General features: G+C 46.7%; 2 protein-coding genes across 2 annotated transcripts; one reads left to right on the top strand and one right to left on the bottom strand.

Moving 5' to 3' along the window:
* Window positions 1-5,572: 5,572 nt before the first annotated feature.
* Window positions 5,573-7,838, top strand: LOC124653294 (DNA-directed RNA polymerases I, II, and III subunit RPABC5-like). The gene is made up of 4 exons (XM_047192363.1): window positions 5,573-5,685; window positions 6,253-6,311; window positions 7,411-7,505; window positions 7,590-7,838. The coding sequence occupies exons 1-4, from the start codon at window positions 5,650-5,652 to the stop codon at window positions 7,613-7,615; spliced, it is 216 nt and encodes a 71-aa protein (XP_047048319.1). The 5' UTR covers window positions 5,573-5,649; the 3' UTR covers window positions 7,616-7,838.
* Window positions 7,839-8,911: 1,073 nt separating this feature from the next.
* On the bottom strand, window positions 8,912-12,061 carry LOC124656218 (protein kinase STUNTED-like). The gene is made up of 8 exons (XM_047195000.1): window positions 11,513-12,061; window positions 11,308-11,426; window positions 11,071-11,207; window positions 10,487-10,981; window positions 10,104-10,352; window positions 9,585-9,994; window positions 9,352-9,504; window positions 8,912-9,226 (listed from the first exon to the last, which is right to left on the bottom strand). Exons 1-8 carry the CDS (start codon window positions 12,059-12,061, stop codon window positions 8,912-8,914), a joined length of 2,427 nt encoding a protein of 808 aa, XP_047050956.1.
* Between the last annotated feature and the right edge of the window lie 248 nt (window positions 12,062-12,309).

The following is a 12,309-nucleotide window of genomic DNA, read 5'->3' as shown; positions in this document are numbered from 1 at the left end:
TCCCTAGCCCTCCTCTGTGCGGTCTCCTCTCCGCCGCCGCCGCCCGGAGCGTCGCCGGGCAAAGCTCCTGCGGCGCGGGGGTAGCCTTCCTCATTCTGGTGATCGGGGTGCGGCGGCGTACCTCCACTCCTTTCAAACGGCAACGATCCGAGATGGCAGCGACTGGGGAGATCACGCATCGGCGACATTCGTGGTGGTCATTGGCCCCGAGCCCTTTGGACCTCGGCGGGCGGCGGCGCTGCCGACCTTCGGCGGTTGCAGGATTTCCTCTTGGCTATCTCTGAGTCACAGAGGGCGCCCGAGATCTGATCCGGATTTGGTGGTGGTGGCTTCCTTCTTCCCCGGAGGAGGTCGGCTGGTTGTTGGGGTGACGGATCACGAGATCCGTCTACTCCGGCGATGAAGATCTAGTCGACGAAGACCTAGCGATGAAGGGGCCACCGGTGAAAACCGCGCCTTGACATCGTTCTTGGCGGATGATGGCAGCGGCTATTGGCGTCGTTCCCTTGCAAAGGCATCATCTTTGTTGGCCTCTCCGCTTGCTCTTGCCAAGTTGGGGACTCGTGGTTGTTGGTGAAAACAGTGCCACTATTGGCCGGTGATGGCGGCGTTAAGCGTCGCTTCCTTCTTGATGGCATCGTCATCGCAGTTTGCGGCTACTCACTCATGCCGCTCCGGGGGAAACCCTAGATCCGGGTATCCCGGATCCGATGATGATGGTGCTTCCTGCGTCGTTCTACCTCTTGGGGCATCGTTTTTGGAGCAACGTCTGGATGGAGGTGGATCTTGGTGGAGTAGTGTTCATCTACCATGTTGACGTCGATGATTCTCGGCGGCGTGGAGCTGCATGGTATTGAAGATGGGCGCGGACTGCTGGACACGTGCATGATGGAGGAGCTGTCTGGCGTCATGGTGATATCGACGGCAGGTCTGGCAAGGTCAATGCGGTGATCCCTCTCGAAGGTGGGTGCGAGGAAGACGGCGGTAGCGATTTCTGTGGCGTGTGTACTGGCGTGCGCTCAGGTTCCGCTTGACTGGTTGTGCTTCTCACCTTCCAATGGGCGGCTTGGGAAGGCATTCAGTTTTAGATGATGTGCGTTGGTGTATTGTCAGGGTAATGGTCATGTTCATGATCACCCCCTTCATCGCTCTTGTAGGCATAGCGAGTTGTCGTTGGAAAAGTGGCTTCAAATTGATCTTTGTATCTCCCTTGTAAGGCTTTGCGAATAATTTAATAAAAAAAAGTTGTGTGCATCCTTTAGATGCAGAGACCGGGGCGATGCTTCTATTTCGAAAAAAAGAGATAAATGTCTATGACTTTGTCAATATATCTTGAAGCTACATGAATCCACTTTTAGTGTGAATGTGTATGTTTGCATATGTGCACAATGTACGCCGTATTTTTACGAAAATAATAAAAATGAATACGTAGAGATAAAATATAAACATCATTGTTCACATGAATAATCAAATATAAGATAAATACATATGACTTTGTCAATATATCTTGAAGGTACTTGACTTCGGTCTTCAAGCCGTTATGTGAGTGGGTGCTTGTATGATACTAAATTTTAAAAGAAGAAGATATATATGGACAGGCCAAAAAAGACACATATCATTGTTGGCAGAGTACAACCAAAATAAGTGTTTCCCTTGTTGGTATGTACAACCAAAAGTTAGATACATATGAGTTTGTCAATATATCTTGAAACTATACAACTTGAGCCTTCAACACATTTGCGTGAGCGTGTGCGATTATGTTGTACTCAACATTGATGCTCCAAGTTTATATTTATATTTTACTTTTTTTTAGTTATGTTGTTCAAGATCTCGAAGTTATTTCGCTTGCCTCTAATGTTTGGTGTAAACGGACTTTGATTCAGTTTGTGAAAAGAAAATATATCTTGAAGCTACACGAGTACACTATTTTAGTAGACGTTATCAATGTGTACTCAATATTTTTATGAGAAGAAGAAGATATATGCATATGCAAACAACCGATAGTTGTCGTTGCTCATCTACAACACCAGTTAAAAGATAGACATATATATATATGACTTTCTTCAATATATCTTCAGACTACGAGCCTCCGGTGTTAGGGTATTTGCATTGTATTTAATGTTGTGTGTGTGTGTGTGTGTGTGATAGGGCATTTGCATTGTACTTAATGTTAAAATAAGAAGAAGATATAGGACACGGTGCTTTTGTTCATGGGTGCATATTCTCCCTTTATTTAAAATACACTTTAAACATATTAAGAAATTAAAAAAGTGTTACACGTACATCTTAATGTCATAATGTCATACGTGTTCATGAAGTCGTTTCAGGAAAAAGCGAGTTGTTATGTGGCTTGTGCAAAGAGATAAAAAACAATGCTAAAATAAGGCTTTTTACTAGGAATTTATTTGTCTTTTCTGCACAGGCCAAAAAAATATTATTTTACTATGAAACTATAAGCGATGACATAGAATGTGGAGATATACGAGATAATTTTTTCTCTGAATTTTTCATATTTTGGAATTCGTTTTTTGGGTAAAGTGAGCATATACACCTGGGAACAAAAGTGCATTTCCAGAAGATATATACTTGCACAACCAAAATATAGATACATATTAATGTTGGCATTCCATACTACCAAAAGCTAGATACATAAGATTTTGTCAATACATTTTAAAATTATTGGACTGTAGTCTTGAGCACATTGTGTGACTATGTGCGATTAGGTTGTCATAGCATTTATTATGTGAGTTTGCTAGTTCTAGACCTTTATTTAATATATGTGCTTCTAGTTTTGCAAGTTATTTCATTTACCCCTAATATTTTATTTGGAATGAATTTGTCAGATTTCTGACAACAGTAATATAATATTTCTTAGAATTAAGTTATTGCGTATTGCTCTTATCTGTATTTCTGTTTTGTTGACCTATTAAATAAAAAAAAAACTATATATACTCCAGCAAGAGTGCATGGAGTAATATGCACGACAACAAAAAACAACACATCAGTTCAGAAAAGAAAACATGTCTCTAGTCTGCATAGTACTATATATATACAACTGTTGTGAAGTTCCTTTGCATCCAATATATTAGAGCACTACATCCTATGTGAGATCATTGTCTAGACCGTACTAAAGAGTTTAATACAGAAATTGTATTTGTTGTTGTGAGAGAAACTCACATGACTCCTTGTACTTGTCAAATGCTTGCCTTGCACTCTTAAATTATCTTCGCGACTCACTCTAGTCCTAAATAACTAGCCATGAAAATGGCACTTATGTGAGCAACCCCTTAGCTTCGGATGTGCATGCGAAACCAGATAGCAAGATCGCACCGCCACCGCCTCTAGGTTTTCTTTCACTTGCCCGTTAGCACATTCTTTCCTTTGTCTTTGTACTCAACACGAGTCTTGTATTTGTCTTGCATTTGAATTGGGAATGTATAGACAATATTGTTGCATTTGTCTTGCAAAAATCATCTTACTTCATATATCTTTATACTATTTTAACATATTACAAGTACATGTCATAGCTGAAGTTTTAAGTAGTGATAAAAAATCAAGAGCGCCATATATTTTGAGACGAGGGAAGTAATAATAAAGAATTTTCCATGCATCAATCAATGAAGAACATGGGCTGCCCTTTCGAAACAAATCTACTTGTCTTACCTAGACTCCGCGAAGCATTATTCTAGGGTTTCAACAAGACGTGACCCGAAGGCGATCAAATTCTCCCCTCAGCCACCAGCGCTGCGTCTGTCTCTCTTGCCCTCTACGACCGCTATGACGAAGGAAGGACAGGGAACTGCAGATCGGTGTAAGGTCCTTCTAGGTCTTAGTGTCTCGTGTAGGGGCCTCGGCGGAAGGTCATCCAGCTTGACTAAGATCGTTGTCGTTCATTAGAGTGGCATCGACGGGCTGGAGATTGATGTCGATCGTCATGTATTAGGTCTGACGTGATTTACATCTATGTACAGCAGGCGCGGCCCACAGAAGGAATAATGTTGCATCATATTGGTGTCCTCAAGTTTCGTCTCCATCTAATGAAGCTCAACCAGGTACAAATCCATTGGAGAACTATGAGTTTTGTGTGCCATATCTTTGTCTAGCCAGAGTTGGGATTATCTACCGGCACACTTTGGTACTAGCTTCTACGGGATGGTGATATCTCACGATCATTGTCAACAACGTCCTTTGATCTTCATTGACAACTTCCCTGCTTCTACAAGCGCTGCATTTTTCATGCTTTCCTTGGTACTAGCGTTGCTAAGACGAGGTCCATAGGCGGCAATGATACACAACAGATGCATAAGGAAGATGGTGCTAATATTTTCAAGGATTTATGCGTTATTTCTTATTTTTGTAAGAGCTCTTCAGGCAATATTTGGCCTTATGCCTTTTCTACAAAAAAGAGAGAAAGAAACCTACTAATAGTGTATAGATATATGTAAATTTACATAAATCTATTATTTTATGTACGGAGGGAATACCTACTTGTGTCAAAATTAAGCCAAGCTACCTTAGGTAAGGGTGTTGAAATATTACACTATGTTTGGATGCATAGAATTAGGCTTGGAATTTAGGAATTGGAATTTGGGATTCTGATTCCACCGCTTGGATGCACTTATAATTACATGATGGAAACAGAGCCCAATTCCACGTTCGCACCCGCGAAGTGGTTTTGTTCGATGATCCAATTCGGAGGGTCGGAGGTCCGTATTCGCTTGATTAGTCAAAGCGGAATCGAGAGAACTTTCCCCTACCTCTCGCAACTCCACCCGAGCGACTGCGACGGTGAGCCTCCTCTGCCCGCCGCCCGTGGCTCTCCGCCCACCTCTACTTGTCTATCGAATGCGCCTTCCTCTTGTTCTCCGCAGACAACGCCCGTCCGCAAAGCTTCCCCAAGCGACGAATACATCCCGTCCACGTCCTTGAGGTAGCCGTCAGCGGTGCGGTGAGCTCCCGTCCTCTTCCCTACCCTGCTAACCCGCCCTCCCCTCATTCTGGAGCGAGAGCCCGCCCGCTATTACCCTGCCCAAACCCTAGGTCGACGAGGGGTTGGGGAACAACGGTGGAGGGCTTTGTAGGCCTTTTGCCCTCTTCCCGATGGCATGCCCATTTGTCGCTCGCCCAATTCGGTCTGCCTCTATCGCCGCCTAAACAGAGAACTTATGTTTCTCTGTTTATTTCTCCTCCGACGCTCAACATCAATTAATAAGAGCTGAATCTTCTTTTGTGATATATACATGCTTTTAAATGTGTTGTTGTCTTCTCAACAAATTATCAAATTCCATGGGTTGTACTTTCAAACAGGAATTGGAATTAGGTATCCAAGCAATAGAATTCGAATTTGGTAGCCAATTCTTTTTCATGTTGGATTTGGAATTATCAGGCTAATTCAATTTCAGGCCCAATGCACTACATCCAAACACATTCAGAGATTTTTTCTCTCCCTATATTGTTTTCCAATGGAGCCCTTTTATTATTCTGAAATGTTTCAATTATGTTGGGGGTGTGTTTGCAAAGGACCATCCTAATAAGGGAAACCTCGTTCCTGCAAATCCTTTCCTCCCACTCACCTCCGCCCCCAAAACCCTTCTTCCCCTTTCCTTGTCCAGCGGCGGCGGCGGCGGCGGCGAACTCGCAGCATCGAAGATGATCATCCCCGTGCGCTGCTTCACCTGCGGCAAAGTAAACTCCATCGAACCCCCTTCCACCCTCCCCTCAGCTAGCCTTGCTCCTCTCCCTTCCCGCCGTTTCTTCTAGGGTTTGCCTCTCGTTGGCTGCGTCTCCGGCGTGGCTGATTCTTCTTCGTTTCGCTAGGGCTTTCGTCGATTTTCTATTGTAGGGCTCGTGATCCAGTCGGGCGCCCTCTGTGGACGCGTGCTACGGTGTAGGGCACACGGCCTGTTAGGGTATCCGCGCTGCCTGTAAACTCTGCGTGTATGTTCTTGCGGTGGTTGATTAATGAGATTTCACTCACCTGTTCTCGCAAATACTACAGAGATTTTCCTCGTCCATGGTGGCTAGTCGTTCGCTCCAGGATTTTGCAATAGGGTTTAGTTGTAGTGTGGCACATGGATTGTTTTCAGGGCGAGATTTACTGAAAAGTGTTCATCTGAAATTTAGTAAATGTAACAATTCTGTACTCTGTTCTTCTCTTACTGTAGTGCATTGACAGAACTCCTGGCCTTCACTATATATATAAAAAAAACAATAGGAGATCAACTGAGCAGTTAATTTCCTTTGCTTGTGCAGGTGATCGGGAACAAGTGGGACCACTACCTGGATCTCCTCCAGGCCGATTACACGGAGGGGTAAACATTTATACCCCATTTGCATCATCACCGTTCTGTAGTTTGATTCTGCGTATCGTGGTAGCTATGTCTTCCATCGTGTTCTGGGGGCTTAGGGAGCATGCATTTTACTCTGTTTCTTGTTGCAAGGAAGCGTGTTTAATTAGTTCCAGCGCATTGCTTGTTCACTTCTATGTGAGGAACTTGGGAGCAGAAGATCTGTTTCACATGTCAACAACTGTGATAGACTATCGGGTTGCAACACAGATGATGAATCGATCGAACTATTGTAGAATTTAGCTCGTGTAGAGTAGGGATGTGAGAGTAACGCTGTACAGCTTGTGACTAAGTTACACCAAGTTACCAATGAACACTGAAGTGGACTGGCTCCATGAAAATAGCGGAGAGATGAGCTATATTAATCTAGCACTAGTGTATATGTCGTGCATTCCTGCTTTAAGAACCTCTGCAAGTCTTCTAGTGTCGTATCATTGAAATATCACTGTGACTGAGATATGCAGAGCAGTTAAGAGTCTTGCGACTGTTTAGTAAACCAGCTGAGTACGGATGAGCGTTGCTTTTTTTGCTGTGCAATGCTAAAATTTATATGATATTCTCTTGGTGTCTGAAGTAATGAGGTGCAAAAAAGTGACATCAGGTTAGGTACTCTCCAGTTCTGTGGTGTTTGATACTGTTGATGACTTGATGGAGTAATATTGTGTTTCTAGTAAGCGGGCTTTGTAAAGACAAAGGAAACGTCCATGATGTAAATTATACTATGTACGTAATGCGCCCACTCTTGATTGTGGATGATGCACTTGAATTCTGAAATACTGTAATCCTTGCAATGTGCCACTGCACCTGGACATCTGTATCTATGTTCTCCCATATGCCTAAAATCGAGAAACTGGCAATGGAGGCTTAACCTATGCATTCCAGTTGGTACTTAAATTATTAGCAGTTCTAATAATTGTAGAATAACCTCATTATCGTACCTATGCCTACTTCTGTGAATGTCCTTTATGGCCTATTTGATAACTTTTACCATTGCATATCCTGTTTAACTTTTGTGTCAAATCTAATTTTATTCATCTTCTTTCTCGATGGTTTATGTTGTTAGGGATGCTCTGGACGCATTGGGCTTGGTTCGCTACTGCTGTCGGCGTATGCTCATGACCCATGTTGACCTTATCGAGAAGTTGCTCAACTACAACAGTAAGTTGATGTTGTTATGTATCTTTGTAAGTTATGTTGTTTTCTTTGCTATTTCATATGGAACTGACACTTGTTAATTTTCAGCACTGGAGAAAACGGAGACAGCTTAGTTGAACCCATCCTGCTGTGAAATCCTTGTTCCTCGTCTGGACATGGGTGGTTACAAGGTGTGAGCAGGGGCCTAATGTGAAGCTGGTTCGTTCATGAATGTGCAAGAACTGTTAGTGTGACAATCCGTTTGTACTATGTAATTTGTGGTACTATTAGTATTAACAAACATATGTATGCACTTTCCATTATCAAACTTATTTAGTTCTAAGCTTTGGATTATAATTCCGTGTTTTCTGCTTGATCTTATTGGCTGTGGGCACCCGTGTTCATCTTAGTGTCAACCATTATGGCATTATTATTATACTAAATAGGAATGCACTGACATTCCACATTTACCTACGACCCAGATGTTTGTGCTCTATTCCCTACATGATATCGATGTATCTAAATTAAGATTAATTACTTGCCTTTATATTAGCAATGGTCGTTGAAGGTCTGTTTGTGACTGATGTTAACTTGCATATCCATTCATCTACTTGTTTACCTGGGTTTAATCATGTTGCAAGGGTATCATTCTCATTCCTGTTGACCTTGGTGCAATTATCACCATTGTCCATTGATGCTTGCATAATTTGCACATGGTTCTCTTATCGAAGCCTTGTTGTATGTTACATATGCTGTTTGTTTGATGGTCGTGCTTGTTAATGCATGCTGCTACATGTGATGAAGCATTCATGACATGTTCCAGGTAGGCATAATCATTCAATCTATCCCTTTTTTCCGTTGACCTAGGTGTTTCCTGGAACATCACATGGGTGGTAAACCAGAGATGAAGATTCAGAATTATTTGTGGAATTGCCGGTTATTATTGTATTGAGCACGACCAATAAATTATAGTACTAGCGTATTCCTTTCTATAATAGTTACAAGCTGGGTAATTAGATCGGACGTACACATAATTTTAAGTTTGAGAAATCTCAGACTAGGGTGTTAAACACTATCTGTAATCTAAATTCTCCAACCTTGATTTTGTTTGGACAATTGCCATTTTTCTTGGCGTCTTTGGTGTTTATTTTTCTTGGGATCTTCCGTGTTTATTTTTTTCTTGAGAACTGTTGTCTTGGATCTCACTGGGTTCCTAATATGATAGTAGTACAGACTTTAAACTGGAATGTACAATCTTTTCTCATTTGATTCTTTGGGGTAGGGTACACAAATGTTGTAAGAAATCAATGAGGACTAACTAGAAGAAACATCAAAACTGGACAAGGGAATTGCATATCCCCATTCGTAACTACCCTCCTAACTGCTCAATATATACACCGAAATGAAAGAATCAAAAGAATGGTTGATATCTACACAAAAATCCGGGGATTCCCGCCATGGGCGGAGCCTCCTTCAGTCAAGCTGGATGACCGGCTCCACCTCCCCTTCATGTACTCCTCAAGCGACATGTTGGCGGGGATGAAGTCGACGCTGCACACGGAAGCAGAGTCATCGTCGTCAACGTCGATGTCAAGCAGCGCGAGTTTGATGTACGATTGGATGTCGTTTTTCTCGGAAGAGACGATCGAGTATTCCTCGCTGTAATCGTGGCCGATGTCTGACATGCCGAGCTGCGACTTAGCCCAATGGATGGCGTCGCTGTCGCCGTCCAGTAGCTTCAGAATCTGGACAAGTTCAGACGAAATGTAGCATGTGAGCAACTGCCGAACCGAGCATAGCTAGCTGAATGACAAGGTCAGTAAGCAAAAAAAAATCCGAAAGAAAGAAGCCAGAGGTTAAATCTTCTTACATTTGCCATGGTCGGTCGGTGTTGCGGGGCTCGAGTGATGCAGAGCGCGGCGGCCAGGATCATCCTCTCGACCTCACCGGCATCGCGGTCCTCGGTCGGCAGGCTCGGGTCGACGAGCTCCGTTAGCTTGCCTCCTTGCACGACGGAATTCGCCTGATGAAACACAAATCTGATTACAAAACAATTCAAGAATGTTCCAGTTCGTGATAATTAAGACGGTGTCGGGTACTTACCCACATCACCAGGCTCTCCTGGCCCTTGGGGCCGCCGGAGCTCACCGGCTTCCTCCCGGAGACGAGCTCGAGGAGGACGACGCCGAAAGCGTACACGTCCATCTTGTCGCTGACCTTGCCGTGCATGAAGTACTCCGGGGCCAGGTACCCGAACGTGCCGGCCACGTCGTCGCCGGTGATCTGCGCCGCCGCGTCGGCCGCCCACAGCGCGAGGCCGAAGTCACAGAGCTTTGGTTCACAATCTTCAGAGACGAGTATGTTGGAGGACTTGACGTCCCTGTGGATCACCACCGGACGCTCGTTGCCGCCGCCGCCTCCACCGTGGAGATAATCGAGGGCGCGCGCTACTCCGACAGCCACCTTGAATCTCTCCGGCCAACTTAATCGTGAACCCTTCCCTTGTTTCTCACCTGCACATACAGCAACGTCAATCGTCAATTCATAATATCATATGGCTCCATGGCGATGGAAGCATTGAGAAACCTGCATTTTGTTTAACTAAGTACATTAAGCACACACCGTGCAGGATCTCCTCCAGGCTGCCCCTGCTCATGTAATCGTACACCAGCATGAGCTTGCCGTGCTCAGCGCAGAACCCGACGAGGGCCATGGCGTTCCTGTGGTCGACGGCGCTGATGATGTCGATCTCCGCAACGAACTCCTTTAACACCTCCTCGGAAGATTTCAGGACCTTCACTGCTAGCTCCTTGCCGTCTTCGCAGCGCCCACTGTAGACCCAGCTCGTACCGCCTTTCCCGACTAAACGATCTGCTCAGCACAGTGGATTCAGTGGATCATGATCAGCAGCATTCAGCGCATTGTATCGGATAGAACATGGGCTGAGACTCTGCGAGCCTGCGAGTAACTTTCAGAACTGACAGTAAAATGCATCGTATACGTACCTGGGGAGAAGTTAGAGGTGATCCTCGCAAGATCACTGTAACTGAACATGGTGTACGTTGAAGAGTACTTCTCTCTGATGGAGGCCAACTCCTCCTGAACTTCCTCAGCCGCTTCCTCGGTCACCGGGGCTGCTGAACCGACGGGCGTTAGCGGTGAGCACCGGCTTGGAAGCCGCATTGCCCACTCAACCACGGACACCTCCGAGCACTCTGGCGAGGCAGGCATGATGTCCTTCCTTAGCAACGGCCACCCGGCAGCCACCTCCGGCAGTTCCCGCCGCTGACTCCTCGCCGGAGTTGGCGGTGCTACCGCCGCCACCTTCCGTGATATCCGGGCGCTCATTGGCATAGACACGTTCCGCTCCAGCGAGCGGCCATGGCCGATCACCGAGTCATCCCGAGCCTTCTCCCCGACCGTCGCCGCCGCGTCGAGTATCTTCCGGTAGATCATCCTCGGCGTCTCCGCCACCACAGAGTAGGTTCTTCGAGGGGACACTGCACAGAACAGTTTGAACCTCGTGAGCAAATTTGAACCCGCCGCGCGCTACCGGAATTCGGAAGAAAACTGCGTGGGCGAAACGTACTTGTGCAGCAGTAGTGGTTCATCTGCTCCTGCATGGCGTTGCCATGGTACACGATGGCGCCCTTGCTGACCGCGAGAACCGTGCAGCTGCCCGGGACTCTCTTGGCGCAGTACTTGGCGACCGCCGTGGCGCACAACCTGATCGTAGGATGGGAACCGAAACAATGTCAGTACATTGCAACAAACGAGTTGGTCGATAGATGAACCACGGTTGGATGTGAAGAGATTCGTCACGTACCCAAGAGGCGAGTTCTTCATGACCCCAAGGATGAGCTGCGCGGCGCCGTAGGAGATGGCCTCCTTCACCAAGGCCTTCTTGACGGATGAGCCGTGGCAGACCCTGAGCTCCAGGTTGATCTGACGAAGGAGAGAAGGCGGTGAGCAAGCGTTGCTCGGACCATACCAAAGAGGCAGGAAGAAGAGAGTGTGGAGTCAAGCAGTACCTGGTTGAGATTGCAGAAGCCGTCGTACGCGGCGAGCACGGATGCGAGCGAATCGGCGGCGGCTGTGCTCCTCTCCTCCATCCCCGACACGTCGGCCGTGGTGACGTGGAGCGCGACGACGCGGTCGCCGGCGGCGGCGGCCTTGGCGAGCGCCCAGGCGAGCAGCTCCCTCCCGGCGGCGTCCCTCCGGACGGCCACCAGCAGCGTCCTCCCGCCGCCCCAGCCGCGCGCCGGAACTCCCACCGGCGGCGGCGCGCGGATCATCTTCAGCGACGACCTGTGCTTCATACTGGCGGCCGGCGACGGAAGAAGAACCACCGGTGCTCTGCTCCCGACCTGCCTCTCCTTCCCCTGCTGCCGAATCTCAAGGTGGTGTTTCAGTTTGTTGGAGGGAGGGAGGGGAATGGCGGTTGCGTTATATACGCGCGTGCGGTTGCGATCGCCGTGGTCGTGGGCCGTGGCATCCAAGCTGGCTGCGCGGGCGACATAGTTTTTAAAAATCGGGCGGCGCTGCGCCTGCTTAAGGTGGAAGAAGACCCGCGACTCCATGAGACTTTGAGCTAACAGCGACGGTGGTGGGGTGGAGGTGGCATGGCGTGCCGTGTGGTCGCGTCCTCCGCTGCCGCCGTGCGCGAGCGACTTGTTTGTTAATTTGGGGTTTTACTAGCAGTCCTGTGCGCTGGGCGCGATTTTTCTCTTTTTACTTGTGCAAGCCACAGAGTTGACGAGCTACGTACGTATACAACCTTCCTTCAAGATAGGTTAAACAAATCACGTGTTTAAGTCCTCTGGATGAC

The sequence above is a fragment of the Lolium rigidum genome, chromosome 5 (genome assembly GCF_022539505.1).
Source record: "Lolium rigidum isolate FL_2022 chromosome 5, APGP_CSIRO_Lrig_0.1, whole genome shotgun sequence".
NCBI classification, from domain to species: Eukaryota; Viridiplantae; Streptophyta; class Magnoliopsida; order Poales; family Poaceae; genus Lolium; species Lolium rigidum.
The sequence above is the reverse complement of the archived record's forward strand: the minus strand, read 5'-3'. Positions and strand labels throughout refer to the sequence as shown.